Source organism: Salmo trutta, chromosome 19 (genome assembly GCF_901001165.1).
Source record: "Salmo trutta chromosome 19, fSalTru1.1, whole genome shotgun sequence".
Lineage (NCBI taxonomy): Eukaryota > Metazoa > Chordata > Actinopteri > Salmoniformes > Salmonidae > Salmo > Salmo trutta.
Genome location: NC_042975.1, coordinates 36,490,567 through 36,508,240, shown reverse-complemented (window position 1 = coordinate 36,508,240; position 17,674 = coordinate 36,490,567). Strand labels below are relative to the sequence as shown.

Here is a 17,674-nt window from a genome sequence, read left to right as displayed (position 1 = left end):
CTACTCACCTCTCACAAGCCTGCATGCAACCTGAAGCCCAACCCCCACTCTCTCTCTTTGCCTCTTACCTCTATTTCTTCTAATGCCCTATAACTCCATATCTCTCGGTCTGTCCTTTCTTCAAATAACATTTTATTGATCACATGCTTCGTAAACTATTTAACTAACTATTTAGCAGTCTTATGGCTTGGGGGTAGAAGCTGTTCTCAGGGTCCTGTTGGTTCCAGACTTGATGCATTGGTACCGTTTGCCATGCAGTAGAAGAGAGAACAGTCTATGACTTGGGTGGCTGGAGACTGACAATTGTTTGCGCCTTCCTCTGACACCGCCTGGTATAGAGGTCCTGGATGGCAGGGAGCTTGGCCCCAGTGATGTACTGGGCCATACGCACTAACTTCTGTAGTGCCTTGAGATCAGATGCCAAGCAGTTACCATACCAAGTGGTAATGCAGCCAGTCAAGATGCTTTCAATGGTGCAGCTATATAACTTTTTGAGGATCTGAGGGCCCATACCAAATCTTATCAACCTCCTGAGGGGGAAGAGACGTTGTCATGCCCTCTTCTCGACTGTGTTGGTGTGTGTGGACCATGGTAGATCCTTAGTGATGTGGACACCGAGGAACCTGAAGCTCTCAACCCGCTCCTCTACAGCCCCGTCGATGTTAATGGAGGCATGTTCGGTCCTCTGTTTCCTGTAGTACACTATCAGCTCCTTTGTCTTGCTGACGTTGGGGGACAGGTTGTTGTCCTGGCACCACACTGCCAGGTCTCGGACCTCCTCCCTATAGGCTGTCTCATCGTCTTGGTGATCATGCCAACCACCATCGTGTCGTCGGGCAAACTTAATGATGGTGTTGGAGTTGTGCGCTGCCATGCAGTTGTGGGTGAACAGGGAGTACAGGAGGGGGCTGAGCACGCACCCCTGAGGGGCCCCCGTGTTGAGAGTCAGAGTGGCGGATGTGTTGTTGCCTATACTAACCATCCTGGGGGTGTGATCCAGTTGCAGAGGGAGGTGTTCAGTCCCTGGGTCCTTAGCTTAGTGATGAGCTTGCAGGGCACTGGTGTTGAACGCTGAGCTGTAGACATAGAACAGCATTCTGACGTAGGTGTTTCTTTTGATCTCTGCATCTCTGTGTGAGTAAAGGACATCTAGTTGTACATGTGAAATGCTGGTAGAAATTAGGTAAGAGGGATTTCAGTTGTCCTGCATTAAAATCACCGGCCAGTAGGAGCGCAGCCTCTGGATGAGCATTTTCTTGTTTACTTATGGCCTCATACAGTTTGAGTGTGGTCTTAGTGCCAGCATCAGTTTGTGTTGGTAAATAGACAGCTATAGTATGGTAAATAGTATGGTCTACAGCTTATCATGAGGTATTCTAACTCAGGTGAGCAGAACCTCGAGACTTTCTTAATATTAGAGATTGTACTCCAGCTGTTGTTAACAAAGTGACACAAACCACCCCCCTGAGCTTACCTTATGCTGTCGTTCTGTCCTGCCGATGCATAGAAAAACCAGCTAGATGTGTATTATCCGTGTCCTTGTTCAGACAAGAAACATTGTATATTCTTCCCCTTGATGATGTTACTGTTGGTGTGTGACTCACAGTGGCTACTGTACCAATGTGGCAGAGCAAGTGTGTGTGTGTGGGGGCAGGTGGGGGTAGCCTATGTACAGTATCATACCGCCATTATATTAATCTAATGAATTCAGCTTTCTATGTCACAGCAGAATACTGTACTGTGCTCATCTTTTCAGAGAAAGAATGGGGGTGGAATGGAGAAGGGGAAATGGACAGAATGTGGGAAGGGGGATGAGGAAGAGTGGGGAGGAAAATACAGTAAGGGGGAGAGGAGGGAGTGAGAAGGTGGGGGCAGAGACAAATAAGTGTGCGGTCATGCTGAATACAGTAACAGGAAGGGGCAGAGGGGGAATGGGGAGGAGCAGAACCATGATTCTCTCCTGTAATCCTCTCGACAGAGGCATGAGGCTTGTGATGTGTAACAGAGAGAACGAGAGAGTGAGAGAAGGGAGAGCGAGACCATGTGTACGAGAGGGTGATGAGAGAGAGTGACAGTGAGAGAGAAAGAGACTCCACATTGAGACAGAGGATTGCAGAAAAAAGCAAGGAAGGAAGGAAGGAAGGAAGGGGTGGCGGTAGAATCCCTCATTCCAATAGAACAGGAGGAGAGAACCGAGACGGCACAAGGGAGGCATTCTTGCAAGCACAAGTGAACCAGCGATCAGGCTAGCAATCCAAGCACATTTACCAGATAAGGAAATAGGGAGGGAGGAGAGAGAAAGAGAGAGGTCTGAAGGGGGGCATGTGGCATGCTTACGTAGTTTGACAGAGATCGAGTGAGAGAGTGAACCAGAGAGAGTGAGAGAGTGCTGAAAGGAGAGGGAGGAACAAGGAGCGAGACCTAGAGAGAAATAGGTAATCACAGAGAGACTGAGCTCAGAACACAAACATAAGGAGAGGGGAAAGGAGGGAGCAAGGAGAGAGAAAGAGCAAAGAGAGGGAGAGAAGAGAGAGATGATGGTTTTCCAGGAGGATAGCCACTCATCCTTGCTCTCTGCGGCAGACATGACTCCAGGCGGAGGACTCTGCTGGAATTAGCCAGAGGGACGATAGAGGACAGCAGGTCTGCAGCACCACTGTCTAAGTGTATGCAGCAAGGCAGCTGATTGAGTGTGTGTGCCGGCATTTATTTTGTCTTTTGTTTTACTGTTTCTTGTAGTGATTGGGGGTGGAGGAGCCAACGTTTCTCATGACAATGAATTTCAGTAAGCAATACAGTGCATGGCAGGAGCTTTATGTGCAAATGTGTCTTTACATCATATTGTAGTAAATATAGGGAAGATTCAGGCAGTGACAGTCGGTCCTTGAGTTTGTGTGTGTGTGTGTGTGTGTGTGTGTGGCTGTGTGTGTGGCTGTGTGTGTGTGTGTGTGTGTGTGTGGCTGTGTGGCTGTGCATGGAGGTGAGCAGAGGAGGGGTCAACTGGGTGCAGTGTGTAGTGTGCTGGGTTAGAGGAGGCAGGGTACAGGGAAGGTACTGAACACAATGCAAGGACAAGAGCTTCACACCGATGGGAGGGAGTGCATCTGAGGTACCAGGACAGCCCTGGGGGTAGGGTGGAGGACAGAGCAAGAGAGGGCAGGGAAGAGCGGGCGTGAGGGGGAGAAAGAGGGGGAGGAGGGAGAGAAGGAGAGAGAGCGAGATCATGGCTGTCACATACAGTGAGCTATAGCATAGATCTGAGTGGTGCAGCAGGGGGAAGACAAGCTTCACTACACAGGGAGGGGGAGGGAGGGAGAGAGGAGGAGAGAGGAGGAGAGGCAGACAGCACCACTCCTCTGCCAGGAAGAGAAGAGCACAACGGGACCGGACCGAGGGAGGGCACACACCTTCACCCCCACACAGTCACTCCCATAGAGAACCATCGGCCAGGTCAACGAGTAGAGGTCAGAAGAAGCTGGTGTGGGACGGGGGCGGATGCGCCCCCTCTGGCTGGGGACCTTCAGGAGCGCTGAGCCCAGGAGGAGGGGGAGGAGGAGCGGGAGGAAGAGGGGGAGAGCCCCGGAGACCCGGTTCCTCCTTAGGCTGAACCTGTCTTTCAATGACCATGGGGGAGTGGACCATTCTGGAGCGGCTGCTCGAGGCTGCTGTCCAGCAACATTCTACCATGATTGGGAGGTAAGACTGTCCTCCTGCCACTCATCACCAGTGTCTGTGTGTGTGTAAAAAAAATTGTGTGTGTGTTTTTGTGATGGGAAATGGTTGTGTGTTTTTTTTATTGAAAGTGTGTGTGAGTGTGTTGGTGTTTTGGCAGGTAGCCTAGCAGTTTAGAGCATTGGGCCAGTAACCGAAAGGTCACTGGTTCGAATCCCCGAGCCGTCTAGATGACAAATCTGTCTGTGCCCTTGAGCAAGGCTCTTAACCTTAATTGGTCCTGTAAGTTGCTCTGGATAAGAGCATCTGCTAAATGACAAAAACGTACATGTAAATGTATGAGTGTGTTTGAGTGTTAACTGGGTTGGTGGTATCCCTGAGGACTGTCCCAGCAGTAGCCCCCGCCCCTCCCCTCCCCGGACATTCCCCCCCTTCTGTGCCCATCATTAGTTAAGGGATAAGCTAATTGCACATAATCAATAGTTGGTATTACTGGGCATTAGGGCTAATTCAGCCAAGCTCCTGTGTTGATTTCACCTATTGGTCCTGGTATTGATGGAGGGGCAATGGGAGTCTCTAGTAGCAAGGGAGAGGAGGAGGAGGGGAGGAGAGCGAGACATACCGAGAAAAGAGAGACAGAGGACAGAAATGAAGGTGTGGATGAGAGAGGAGCAGGATGAGATGGAGGAAATGATTGTGAACTTGGCAGAGGAGAGATTGCTTCTTGTGGTTTTGTGTGTTCTGTAGTTACAGGAGTGTAGTGACAGAAGGTTATGCATGAGCAGATTGGAGTCTTATTAGCAGTGAAGACATGTACTGAGGACAAACATACTGTAATGGCAGATTTTTTTCTCTGGCATGTGAAAAATATGCTTCATCGTCTCTCGCCTGCATGATTAGTCAAATTCAAAGTGTGATTTTCCACCCATTAACCACAATGTGAGTTACTCACATTGGTAAACTGCACTCGTCCCCTGTATGTAAAAATCACACACGATATTTCCATTTCCATATGCTTGCTTACCCAGTGAAGCATACAGCTATAGGATTTCAGGATTGCAGTACAGTGCAGTAGAGAGGAAGTCTACAGAGCTTGGCTACCTGTGTTAACATGGAGGCCAGCTGCACTGCTGTGCTCATTAACCTCAACCCCAGGTAGTCCCCAGCAAGGGCAAAGCCTGACCTTCTCTCTCATACAAGCACAGTACAATCACTGCGTGTCTGTGTTTGTGTCTGTTTTTGTTCTTTTGTCTTTTTGTGTGTGTGTTTGTCTGTGTTTGTCTGTGTATGTTTGTGCACGTACATGTTTATCAGAGTATGTGGCTAGAAGGCTATATACAGCAGGCTAAATAGAGACTGAGGGCGACATTTTCCTAGTGCAAAAGCACTGTGTAAAGTACAAACATTACCATAAACCTCATTATAATCTAGCAGCGCTATTTCATTTGAAACTTTTCTTCAACAATGTACTATGAAGAAGCAACTATTTATGTATTGCTCAGTTTACTAAACTCAAGTTAAATAATTGACTAAATAATCAAATCGGAGGGGATTATTTAACTTGAGTTTAGTAAACTGAGCAATACATAAAGTCACCTCTTCATAGTACATTGTTCAAGAAAGGTTTCAAATGAAATAGCGTTGCTAGATTATAATGATGTTTATGGTAATGTTTGTACTTTGCACAGCGCTTTTGCACTATGAAATGTCACAACAATGTTGATGGTATTAAATGTAGGTTGTAGTGTAGTATCACTACAGTATTATTATTTCATATTATTCAACATGGTGGATATGAAAAGCAAAAGGAATAATTATAACCACAAATAGGAGCTAAGTGGGATAACAAATCCAAGTTCAGGCACTCGTGTGGGTCTGCAAGTTGAAAAGCCTTTAATGTGTGGGTGAAGTCATAATTAAAATCCACCAATGCGTATCAGCTAACGCCTTCATCAGGGTGTCCCAATGGTGGATATGATTTGGGGTCATGTTAAAGTAGATCAAAGTTCTGAAAAATACTGATAAAGTAGACCACACAAACCACCAAACCAAATATGTGAGTGTGTACATACTGTATCTCCCCATGTCTCTAAATGCCATACGATTATGAACAGGATAAGGGATCTGCATTTTCCTCACATCTCCTTTGAGTTTAGATCAAGCCCCTGTCTGGCAGCTAGAATCAATGATAGTCTGTCAGGTGCAAAAGAGGAACACAATAATCAGAGAAGGAATCAATGAATGAAAAAACGCCTACAATCATTCAGAAGCAGAGACAACTCTCTCAATGTGTCTGCGGCGTCTGAAAGAGAGCATTATTAATGCTGACATGGACTTCTGTTCATGTCTTTTATTCTTAATCTGAGCGCTGCTGTTGATCATGCGCTTTACAGGCCCGACAAGAAAGGACCCCCCCCCATATCAAACATATTTGATGACTAATTCTCCTCAAACTAAATGTGGGTCCATCCTTTTCATCATTGTCTCCTTATGGAATATTTATATGTGGAGTTAAAGGCATTGAGGTGTTTCCACATTCTATACCAAACATGGTCAGACGACTAAAGTGGTCATGTGAATGGTGACCCTATAGTGCACCACAGATAACAGTCTCTTGTTATTTGTACATTCTGACGCTCAGTAGCCTACATTCCTCTGGTTTCTCCTGCCGCTGGTGAGGACAAGAGGGTGTGTTGTAACTGATACCTTAGTGTTTGGACCATGTTCAATCTGTTAGTCCTGTCTGTGTGGCCTCTAGATGTTAGTCAATCTGTTAGTCCTGTCTGTGTGGCCTCTAGATGTTAGCGGTAAGCTGATATCTCTGTGGTGGCCCTCTATCACTCCATTATGCCTGTCTGTCTGTGTGAATTTAGATACTTCATAGCAACTGCAGATATGGGACTGAGTGTTTAGATACATACATGGTGCATGTATACAGGGTGATTCTTTAAGCTACTGTAAGGTGTTGGTGGAGAGCTGGCTGTGAACTTGTTTCATGTGGTCAGACTGCTGTTTCAGAGATGTGACTCTAGAAGAGTCATTATACATCAGGGTCAGGTCAGCCATTTTGCACATTCAGTAGTGTATGTAAATGTAGCAGCGGTCTGGTTAGAATGCATGTTCATGTATATGTGACAGTTCTGTTATAATCCTGCTGACTAGATTCTCTTCTGACTCCAAATCAAGTCTCTGTCCCCCTCCTGCAGTCACTGTGCCTTATACTGTCTGTTTGTCCTAACTGTCCTCTATAGGCTATCTCTCACACACTCCCCCCCTTTTCTCTGCTTCATTCTGACACACACACACACACACACACACACACACACACACACACACACACACACACACACACACACACGCCTGTGATCTCTCTTACAAAGCGTTAATGTGCTCTTCCAGGAGAGAAATAAGCCGGGGGGTTCCTGTATTAAATCAGGTTAAACACCTTGCAGGTAAAAGGGAAAGGAAGTGTGTTGATGCATCATTTTCTCCACTGCAATGCTGTAGTGGGGTCAGTGCCAGAGACGAATGGAGCGAGAAAAGAGAGAGAGAGAATGGAGGACTAGGGGATCAGGGAGAGATTAAACAATGGAAATGAGGGGATGGAGGGATGGGAAGGAAGGGATAGAACTGCAGAGGCTGAGGAAAGAGAGGGGTTTGAAACATGAATACAAAGAGGAGGGAAGAGGAAAAAGAGGGTAAGTTTCCATCTGCAGAGTATCTGAGTTGGCAGCACAGGTTGTTATCACAATCAGTGGCATGGAGAATCTGTGTCATTACTCAATACACTGGAGATGCTAACTGACCCTACTGCAGAGGAGACAGCCATACTGGATACATCCACAGCATCGGGCTACATTTTTATGTTTTAGCAGACACTCTTATCCAGAGCAACTTACAGTAGTGGGTGTATACAAAATAAGACAGCTGTTACATATAGTTAGTATTTGCTTCTTACACATAGTCCCGTATTCAGGGAGGGAGGGAGGGAGGGAGGGAGGGAGGGAGGGAGAGAGAGAGAGATGCTTCTTCAGTGTGATAGCCAGTGTGTTGTAATGCAGCTCTCTAATCTCTGTGCTTGGTCAGGTCTTCATTATGTGCTGCCATAAGCAATTAGCAGTGTCTCATTATGGAGACATGCTCCGTATGAGATGAAATAACATTTTCACTCTGTGTGTCCAGTATGTGTGGCTGAATATTATGTGACTGCTCTCTGTTTTTGTGCCCTTGGTGTTTGTCCACTGTCAATAATGTATTTGCGTTTCTGCTAGTTCTGGCTGTATGCAGGCCTATGTGTGAGTACTCGTGGGGTGAGCTAGTATGTGTTTGAGAGGTACACAGTATGTATGCATAGCATGTGAGATCATGACCTAGTGTATACATGAGTCTGTGAGCATCATCAGCGTGTGTGTGTATATGTGTCAGTGTGTGTACGTTTGTGTGTATGAGCTGGTGTGTGGGTGTTTCCCCTGTGCATCTGGGGTCAGTGCTCAGGGCCGGTGCAGCCTCTGGAGGCTGGCAGCAGCAGCTGCTGTGTGGATGAATGTGTGAGAGCCTTCAGAAGAGCCAGGGCCTGGATGTCCAGCCAACACACCAACTACTACAGGAGCTACCATAGTCTACCATGCCAGACCTCCAAAACCACGTCGTTGTCACGGCCTGGTTCACGACGAGGCTGCCGTAGACCTAACACTGGAGCTGCTCAGTCAGATTACACAGCCTACACATCAGCTAATCTATAGTATACCGTAGAAGCAATGCAGCAGAGCTGCAGAGCGTTTAGAGGCTACACATAAAATTAATTGCCTATACTGTTATGACTTCCTGGCCATTCAGCATTACCAACACACCATTGCTTGTATAAACCACCATTCAATAGACACTGGCTCTACACTCAGTGTACTTGCTGTTTCTATACCTTTCAGCATTACTGTAGGAGTTCTAAGAGCCTGCTCTGATTCATGACTGTGACATCATCCTAGACCAAAGATAGCTAGAGATTCAATTATCCACTTGGGTTGCAATCAGACATGCTCTTTAGCTGGATGATTGGGTCTCCAATAAGAGACCTGGCTGTGGTGGTTTACATCACATTCCATACCAGCCAAGAACGCCTTCCTCACTGGTACATTCATCTGGACAGGCTGTTTCTATAGTAACTCACAACTGTGTATATGTGCACATTTGATGCAATATCTTCATTAAGGGATGATTCATCACCATGATTATTGGTGAATTTTAACACATACGGTATGAGAAAATCTATAGCATTTTATAGACCTTGAAAGTATGGTTTGGTCACAGTGGGGCGAATCGTCTGGTTTTCTAGGACACCGTGTAGGGCACTCAGTGTGAGATTGACTGATGTAAGACATGATGTAAGACACGTTCCAGCCAGTCTTGCTGTATAGGATCTGAGGCTGGAGCGTTGATGGTGTTGTACAGAGCTGTGTAGAGGTGGTGCCTGGATCCCCATCCTGGATCTTCTGGACCAGTTCAACCAGTTCAAGCAGTGGCTGTTGGCTTGATTGAAGAGCTTCCAAAACAAGCAGGCGAACCTCTAATGGTAGTTGAACATCTTTTTGATCATCTGATGTGGGATATTCAGATGGTGAGGGCCTAAGGGCCTTCCTGCCTTCATTTGCTCTAATGTATGGGCCCTCTCTCTGCAGGGTTTTACTGATGTTTCTAGATGACCTTTTCCCACTGCTTTCTGCTAATGCAGCAATCTACTTCATGCTGATTATCCTGTTCTACAGCAGAATACCACGCACGCGCACGCACACACACACACACACACACACACACACACACACACACACACACACACACACACACACACACACACACACGGCAATCCCAAACCATGTAATACCTACACCCAAACAGTCCAACACCTGAATAAACCAACAGCTCAGGACCGCAGTAAAACTCACACTGTGCAACACCATCACGTATCCCTGTCAAACATTGCAGGCAAAGCAACCCTGTGAATTCTGCAGAGCCTAATAGATGAGAGGGAAACGTAATGACCTGTGCCTTTTCCGGGAAATACAGAACATGAAAATATTTGCAACTATTCAGTACAAGAATACATAAAACATGAGGCATAATGAACACATCTGTAATGTTGATTAGTAAGAAAGCATACGGAGTTAGGAGTTAGAAACCATACGGAGTTAGGAGTTAGAAACCATACGGAGTTAGGAGTTAGAAAGCATACGGAGTTAGGAGTTAGAAACCAGACGGTCCTATGCCGTGGACGTGTGAACAGACAGCTTGTGTAGTGTAGCATAGGTGCAGTGCAGGGCCCGCCCCTCTGATGCAGCACACAGCAGGTGTTTGAATGATGATGACAGTCACTCGTTGTGACAGCAGGACCTGGACCAGGCTGCACCAAGGGAACTGCTGCAACACAAACTCACTCAGAGCATCTCTGTGACGACTTGACAGAGGCTCTGTCACACTCAGACTCTTTCATTGTTGAGATACATACAGAAGCTTGTCTTGTTCTATTATCCATTCAGTACATCGACAGGGTAATCAGCTGCTGCAGCTGTGTACATTCTCACATTTCAAAACCCAGAGATACAGTAGGGATCATAAGGTTCTTTGCCATTAGCTTTATGGAACAGGACATAATATGCTTTTCATCTAACAGTGTCTGTCAAATGCCTTGCTGAGAAACATCAATACCCTCACTTTCTGTCAAACCATCAAGGAGGCAAGCACTTACAGTGCATTCGGAAAGTATTCACACCCCTGATTTAATTATTATTTTCCCTCCTCAATCTACACACAATACCCCATAATGACAAAGGGAAAACAGGTTCTTAGAAATGTTAGCAATTTTATGAATTCTTAAAACAGAAATACCTTATTTACATAAGAATTCAGACACTTTGCTATGGGACTCGAAATTGAGCTCAGGTGTATCCTGTTTCCATTGATCATCCTTGATATGTTTCTACAACTTGATTGGAGTCCACCTGTGGTAAATTCAATTGATTGGACATGATTTGGAAAGTCACACACCTGTCTATATAAGGTCCCAAAGTTGACAGTGCATGTCAGAGCAAAAACCAAGCCATGAGGTTGAAGGAATTGTCCGTAGAGCTTCGAGACAGGATTGTGTCGAGGCACAGATTTGGGGAAGGGTACCATTTTTTTCTGCAGCATTGAAGGTCACCAAGAACACAGTGTCCTCCATCATTCTTAAATGAAAGAAGTTTGGAACCACAAGACTCTTCCTAGAGCTGGCCACTCAGGCCAAACTGAGCAATCTGAGGAGAAGGGCCTTAGTCAGGGAGGTGACCAAGAACCCGATGGTCACTCTGACAAAACTCCAGAGGTCCTCTGTGGAGATGGGAGAACCTTCTCAGAAGGACAACCATCTCTGCAGCACTCCACCAATCAGGCCTTTATGGTAGAGTGGCCAGACGGAAGCCATTCCTCAGTACATGGCAGCCCGCTTGGAGTTTGCCAAAGGGCACCTAAAGGACTCTCAGACCATGAGAAACAAGATTCTCTGGTCTGATGAAACCAAGATTGAACTCTTTGGCCTGAATGCCAAGCGTCACGTCTGGAGGAAACCTGGCACCATCTCTACGGTGAATTATGTTGGTGGCAGCATCATGCTGTGGGGATGTTTTTCAGTGGCAGGGACTGGGCGACTAGTCAGGATTGAGGGAAAGATGAATGGAACAGAGAGATCCTTGGAAAACCTGCTCCAGAGTGCTCAGGACCTCAGACTGCAAGGACCTGACGCAAGGACCTGTGATGAGAAGCAGGTACGGGGAGTCAAACATTTATTCAGGGACAAACATGGAACACAACAGGAACAGCGTCATCACGCGGGTAAACAAGGACATATGATGAACAATCCCGAAGCAGGGAACAGAGCTAGGAAACAGACAGATATAGGGAAGGAAATTACACAAGTAATTGAGTCCACGTGAGTCCAATGAGCGCTGATGCGCGTGACGGGGAAAGGCAGGTGTGCGTACTGGAAGTGGCTTGAGTGCGTAATGTTGGGGAGTCTGGCGCCCTCGAGCGCCAGAGGGAGGAAGAGCGGGAGCAGGCGTGACACAGACTGGGGCGACAGTTCACCTTCCAACGGGACAACCACCCAAAGGACACAGCCAAGACAACACAGGAGTGGCTTCGGGACAAGACTCTGTATGTCCTTGAGTGGCCCAGCCAGAGCCCAGAAATGAACCCAATCGAACATGTCTAGAGAGACCTGAAAATAGCTGTGCAGCGATGCTCCCCATCCAACCTGACAGAGATTGAGAGAATCTACAGAGAAGAATGGGAGAAAGTCCCTAAATACAGGTGTGCCAAGCTTATAGCGTCATACCCAAGAAAACTAGAGGCTGTAATTGCTGTCAAAGGTACTGAGTACAAAGTACTGAGAAAAGGGTCTGAATACTTACATAAATGTGATATTTCAGTTTGGGAGTTTTTATACATTTACAAAAATTTCTAAAAACCTGTTTTTGCTTTGTCATTATAGGGTATTGTGTGTACATTGACTAGGAAAATAACTATTTAATACATTTAAGAATAAGGCTGTAACGTAACAAAATGTGGAAAAGTGAAGGGGTCTGAATACTTTGCACTGTACGTGTGTGTGTGTGTGTGTGTGTGTGTGTGTGTGTGTGTGTGTGTGTGTGTGTGTGTGTGTGTGTGTGTGTGTGTAGTGCATGTATGGCTCTGTGGCTGTGTGTCTCTTGTGGCTGTGTGTCTGTGTGTCTGTATGGCTGTGTGTGTGTCTGTATGGCTGTATGTCTGTATGGCTGTGTGTGTGTCTGTGTGGCTGTATGGCTGTATGGCTGTGTGTGTGTCTGTGTGTCTGTATGTCTGTGTGTCTCTATGGCTGTGTGGCTGTGTGTCTGAATGGCTGTGTGTCTGTATGGCTGTGTGTATGGCTGTGTGTCTGTATGGCTGTGTGGCTGTGTGGCTGTATGGCTATGTGTCTGCACGTGTAATTGTGTATTTGCTTGTGTGATTCCCTGCATACATGTGTGTTCTATAAGAGTGGAAGTGTGTGCAAATGTTCATGTACACGGCATTGAACCTCTGAAACACCAATGGTGTAAAGATCTCTTCTGTTTTATTTTCAAACACACTGAGAGGCAGTGTAGTGTACACACAGCTGCTCCAAACACAGACGACCAGACACACATGCCACCTCGCACAAGCAAGGGATACACAGGGAATACACACACACACACACACAGTACATGCACACTCGCATACACATACACATGCCCATGCGAGGCCCAGGTGGTGTGAGAACAGTCCTGCAGCAGCATGCAACTCTATTTAAAGTCTGTACCATAGTACCACATGTTCTGCCTGCTCTGCTGCCCGGCTAGGAATCTGTTCCATCACACCTGTCTTTCCCCCTGATTTAGCATGTTTGTCTCACTTTACATCTGCCTGTCTATCTGTCTACATTCATAAGGTTTCTGTATCTTCTCACGCCTCACACACAGTTCTTGTTTCTCTCACTCCTTCATCCCTCCTTCCCTTGCTCTCTTCTCCTCTCCCTCCCTGAGCCTCCGCTCTGACTGGATCAGTAGGGGGTTGCTGTGGTAACCGGCCATGGAGAGTGGGTGTGGGGGGAGGTGGGGCTAATTTTAAAGACACACCAGGGTCTCCTTTGACACTGCACTACGAAAAAACTTGGAGAGGGAGAGAACAAAAGAGATGTAGTGGGAGGGACAGAGAGAGAGAGAGAGAGAGAGAGAGAAAGGGACATAGAGAGAGATAGGAGGAGAGGGACGTAAAGAGAGGGAGTGAGAGAGAGATTAAAAATGGCAGCATATGTATTCAGCAGTGCTAAAGACGTTAATTGAACAGCCACTGGTAGCTGCCTCTTCCACATAAATGGAGGCTATCTAAGCTGCTTAGTAACAGTAAAATGAGGGTCTGCATCTTCTGAGGAACTCTACAGCCTGCTGCTCCAAATGAAGTGCACACACTCAATCAATGTCCCATTGAACACTTCACCATCAGTCAAACCAATAATATGGGCTAAATAATCAATACACAGGAAGGGAAGGAGAGAGCATGAGGGGCGGGGCATTGCTTTAGGACAGCACTAGCAGTGAATTTTAAACATCGCTGATGTCATTTGGTTGACATTTTCACTGATGCCAGTGGTGCATATTGCAGTACATAAACCATGTTTAGGCGAGGAAGCATTGATAAAATATAGGAGCCTATTTAATGGGGTTTAGACCGTCTGTGTGTGTGTGGATGTAGTAGTACTGGGTAGATTGAGGAGGAGTGGGATTAAGCTCTCAGCACCTCTCCACAGGCAGAGCTGAGAGGGAGAGAGACAGCTCATCTCTTATCTGTCTGCTGTTGAAAAATGAATGGAGATGCTGGCTGGATAGGAGACAGGAGGGTTACGCTCAGCCAGCAACATGATGGATATTCATGCAGGGTTCCACATGTTCATTATCCACAGAAATGACTGAGACTATCTCTCCTCTCCTACCTTACTTTGTTTCACACTGCAGCAGCTGAGGGATTCGTGCACACACATGCACTCACGGGCACACACGCAAGCACACACACATTCACACACACACACGCACACACACACAGAGAGCGACCACTACACACATCTGATTAAACTTGTCCTTGGTGTGAGAGCTGCTTTTGTCTCCATTGATTTGCTGTGGTTGAGCAGAGGTACATATAAAACACAGCCTTTATTGGCTTAAGACAAATGATGTCACTCTCACACATGACAAAAGCCAAAGCCAACCTGCAAACATGTTAGCTTTGGCTTTCAATGAATGGTAACAGACTGGTAACATGTCTAATTAATCATGTCAATATCACAGTACTTACAATGATTATTTGTTCTACTCTGTGTCACATCTGACTAGGGTTGCAAAACTTTCAATAAATTCCCTGGTTGGAGGATTCCCAGAATCAGGAGGAAATAAGTACGAAATCCGAAATCCTCCAACCAGGATGACTGTGAAACCAGAACATTTAATGAAAGATCCCAGAATTGTGCAACCCAAGCTACATTTAACACTCCTCTTAACACATTGTGTCTTCCCCACCCCTCTCTCTCTCCCTCTCTCCAGGATCCTGCTGACAGTAGTAGTGATCTTCCGTATTTTGATAGTAGGTATAGTGGGTGAAAAGGTCTATGAGGACGAGCAGATAATGTTCATCTGCAACACTATGCAGCCGGGCTGCAACCAGGCCTGCTATGACAAGGCCTTCCCCATATCCCATATCCGCTTCTGGGTCTTCCAGATCATCTTGGTGTGTACGCCCAGCCTGTGCTTCATCACCTACTCTGTGCACCAGTCCGCCAAGCAGCGTGACCGCAGTTACTCCATGCTGCACCCCTACATAGACCATGGTCATGCAAGTCACCACAGTCGTGGAGGCGACCACCACGCCCGCAAGCTACGCAACATCAACGGTATCCTGGTGCAGAACCCCGACAGCGGCAAGGAGGAGCAGGACCTGGAGGTCAAGGAGATCCCAAATGTAGCCCGGGGGCTCACGCAGGCCAAGAGCGCCAAGGTGCGGCGGCAGGAGGGCATCTCCCGCTTCTACGTCATCCAGGTGGTGTTTCGTAACGTACTGGAGATCGGCTTCCTGGCAGGCCAGTACTTCCTGTATGGCTTCAATGTGCCAGGGATGTTTGAGTGTGACCGTTACCCCTGTGTGAAGGAGGTGGAGTGCTACGTGTCACGCCCCACAGAGAAGACGGTGTTCCTGATCTTCATGTTTGCGGTGAGCGGCATCTGTGTGCTGCTCAACCTGGCCGAGCTCAACCACCTGGGCTGGAGGAAGATCAAGACGGCCGTTAGGGGTGTTCAGGCCCGCAGGAAGTCCATCTGTGAGGTGCGTAAGAAGGACGTGTCGCATGTGTCCCAGGCTCCCAACCTGGGCAGGACCCAGTCCAGTGAGTCAGCCTATGTCTGACAGAGGCTCCTCCACATGGGGGGACCTGGACCTCTGGACCAAGCACAGATTTCTCTGGGGAGGACGAACACTCAACCCAGCTCCCCCCACCCTGAGGGGCACTAACTTTACACTGCAACATTATTCAGGGGTGCAGAGGGACTTCACATGGCCATACTGAAGGATTATTGGAGAGAAGAGCTTTTTGGACTCTACAAGAGAGAGAAAGTACCTAAATGGCAGTTGAGGTACTAACTAAAGTTAGATTTAAACTGTTGGGGGAGTTGTGCCTTCCAAGAGAACACACTGGATAAAGAGGAGATGGGACTAATTACTGTAAGAATATGAATTAAGGATAATTCAAATTAAGAAATAAGTCTCACATAAATATATTATCTTTGCCTTTGTGAGAGGTCAAACGTTGTCCCTTCATTTATTTACGTATGTGTGCATATGCAAGAACGTATGTGTGAGCATGCATGCGCATGTGTGTGTGTGTGTGCAAGAGATAAGGCAGTGTGTATGTCCTTTGTTCTGCAGTCAGAGCAGAGACGATGGGTGAAGTTAAGTTGCTGAGGGAATGAAAACATTCCTTCTTTCCGTTATTTTCCTTCCCTCCCGGCAGCTCCACTATGAGGAGCCAAGCAGAGGAGATGCACCTTTTATCATCCCCTTATAAACCCAGAAAAGAAGGCTTTAAAATGTAAAAAAAAATCAACACCAAAACTATACCTCAGCACAAACTGGAACCCCTGTCCACGTCCCGTCCCCACTCCCTGCACTAGCATTCCTCCCATAGCCCGTCCCCCCCGTCCTCCCCCCCATCCCCCCGTCCCCCCCGTCGCTGTATTATGCATTCTTTTATAAGACTGACTACAATATGAAGCACTAAAGGAATGAATGGGATTCCAACCAGCCGTTATTTCTCCATTACACAGGAAACAGAAGTATTTACTCGCAGAACATTTTAACGTTTAACCCACAAGTTTTTGCTTTACTATGGAATTTGGTGCCATATTTCCAAGTTACTGTAAATAATTGAATGTAATAATAATTGCATAAAGCCAGCTTATTCCCCTATGAGGCATGGGTGGGTGGGGGAATGGCGGTGTTGGGTTGGGTGCTGGGATTTGGGTGGTGCTGGAGATTAATCATAGATTGCCAGCTTTAAGAATATATCATATTAATGTGCTCTTTGTTAAGCTTTTGTTCTATAATGGAAATTGTAAGTTCCAAAAAAGTATTTTTTCCCCTCCTATGGACTTTGAAAAAGGCATGTTACTGAAGCATTAATAGAATGGATAGATTGTGTTATGACATGTAATAAAAAAAAGAGACTGTTTAATTTATTTGCATCCTGCTCCTGTGACATGTAATAATCAGCATGTGTTAAGATTAAAATGATATATGAGATGTGAACATAGCACCCTGTAATGGGGATATGGGGAGCGAATATTGGAAAGGCTCCAGAATTGCAGCAATAATATTAATAATATATTGCAGAAAAAATAAATGAATAAATAAATAAATATCAAAAAGCCTCATATTTTCTGCCGAAGTGTGTGTGCAGGCTATGAGAATAAGCCGAGAGCACAAGGTTAAAATCACATCAAGAGAACAGTTTCATACATTGAGTAGAAAAACTGAAAATGTTTACAGAGTGGAAATCAACATAAAACAGCACATTTATGGGCACTGATGACAAGATATACAGTACGATGGATATTTTAAATTTTCGTGCAAATGCTTTATGACAATGTGAGTATTGTTCTGATAACAGGGGGTATGTATGATTAAAGTTGTGTACCTAGACCAGACATGAACAAACCACAGGCAAATTAATTTTACTTTGTAATGAAAAGGAAACAACATGAATAAGTTAGAGAAAGTCAGATAGGCAGAGTTAGTTGCCACGGCCCCAAAATCCATTCAGTAAGACAGAAAATAAACAGAGACCTCCACACTAACAGCATCTAGCTTTGATCAAATCCAAACAGTTACTCCAGCAGAGACCTCCACACTAACAGAATCTAGCTTTGATCAAATCCAAACA

At 46.1% G+C, this 17,674-nt stretch overlaps 1 protein-coding gene across 2 annotated transcripts; it reads left to right on the top strand.

Moving 5' to 3' along the window:
- The first annotated feature begins 2,016 nt into the window (after window positions 1-2,016).
- LOC115154491 (gap junction delta-2 protein) lies at window positions 2,017-17,161 on the top strand. 2 transcript variants are annotated; one of them, XM_029700761.1, is made up of 3 exons: window positions 2,017-2,643; window positions 2,740-3,696; window positions 14,787-17,161. In XM_029700761.1, the coding sequence occupies exons 2-3, from the start codon at window positions 3,620-3,622 to the stop codon at window positions 15,640-15,642; spliced, it is 933 nt and encodes a 310-aa protein (XP_029556621.1). In that variant the 5' UTR covers window positions 2,017-2,643; window positions 2,740-3,619; the 3' UTR covers window positions 15,643-17,161. The 2 variants fall into 2 exon arrangements, with proteins under 2 accessions (XP_029556621.1, XP_029556620.1); XM_029700760.1 differs by having other exon boundaries at window positions 2,017-3,696.
- Window positions 17,162-17,674: the final 513 nt, after the last annotated feature.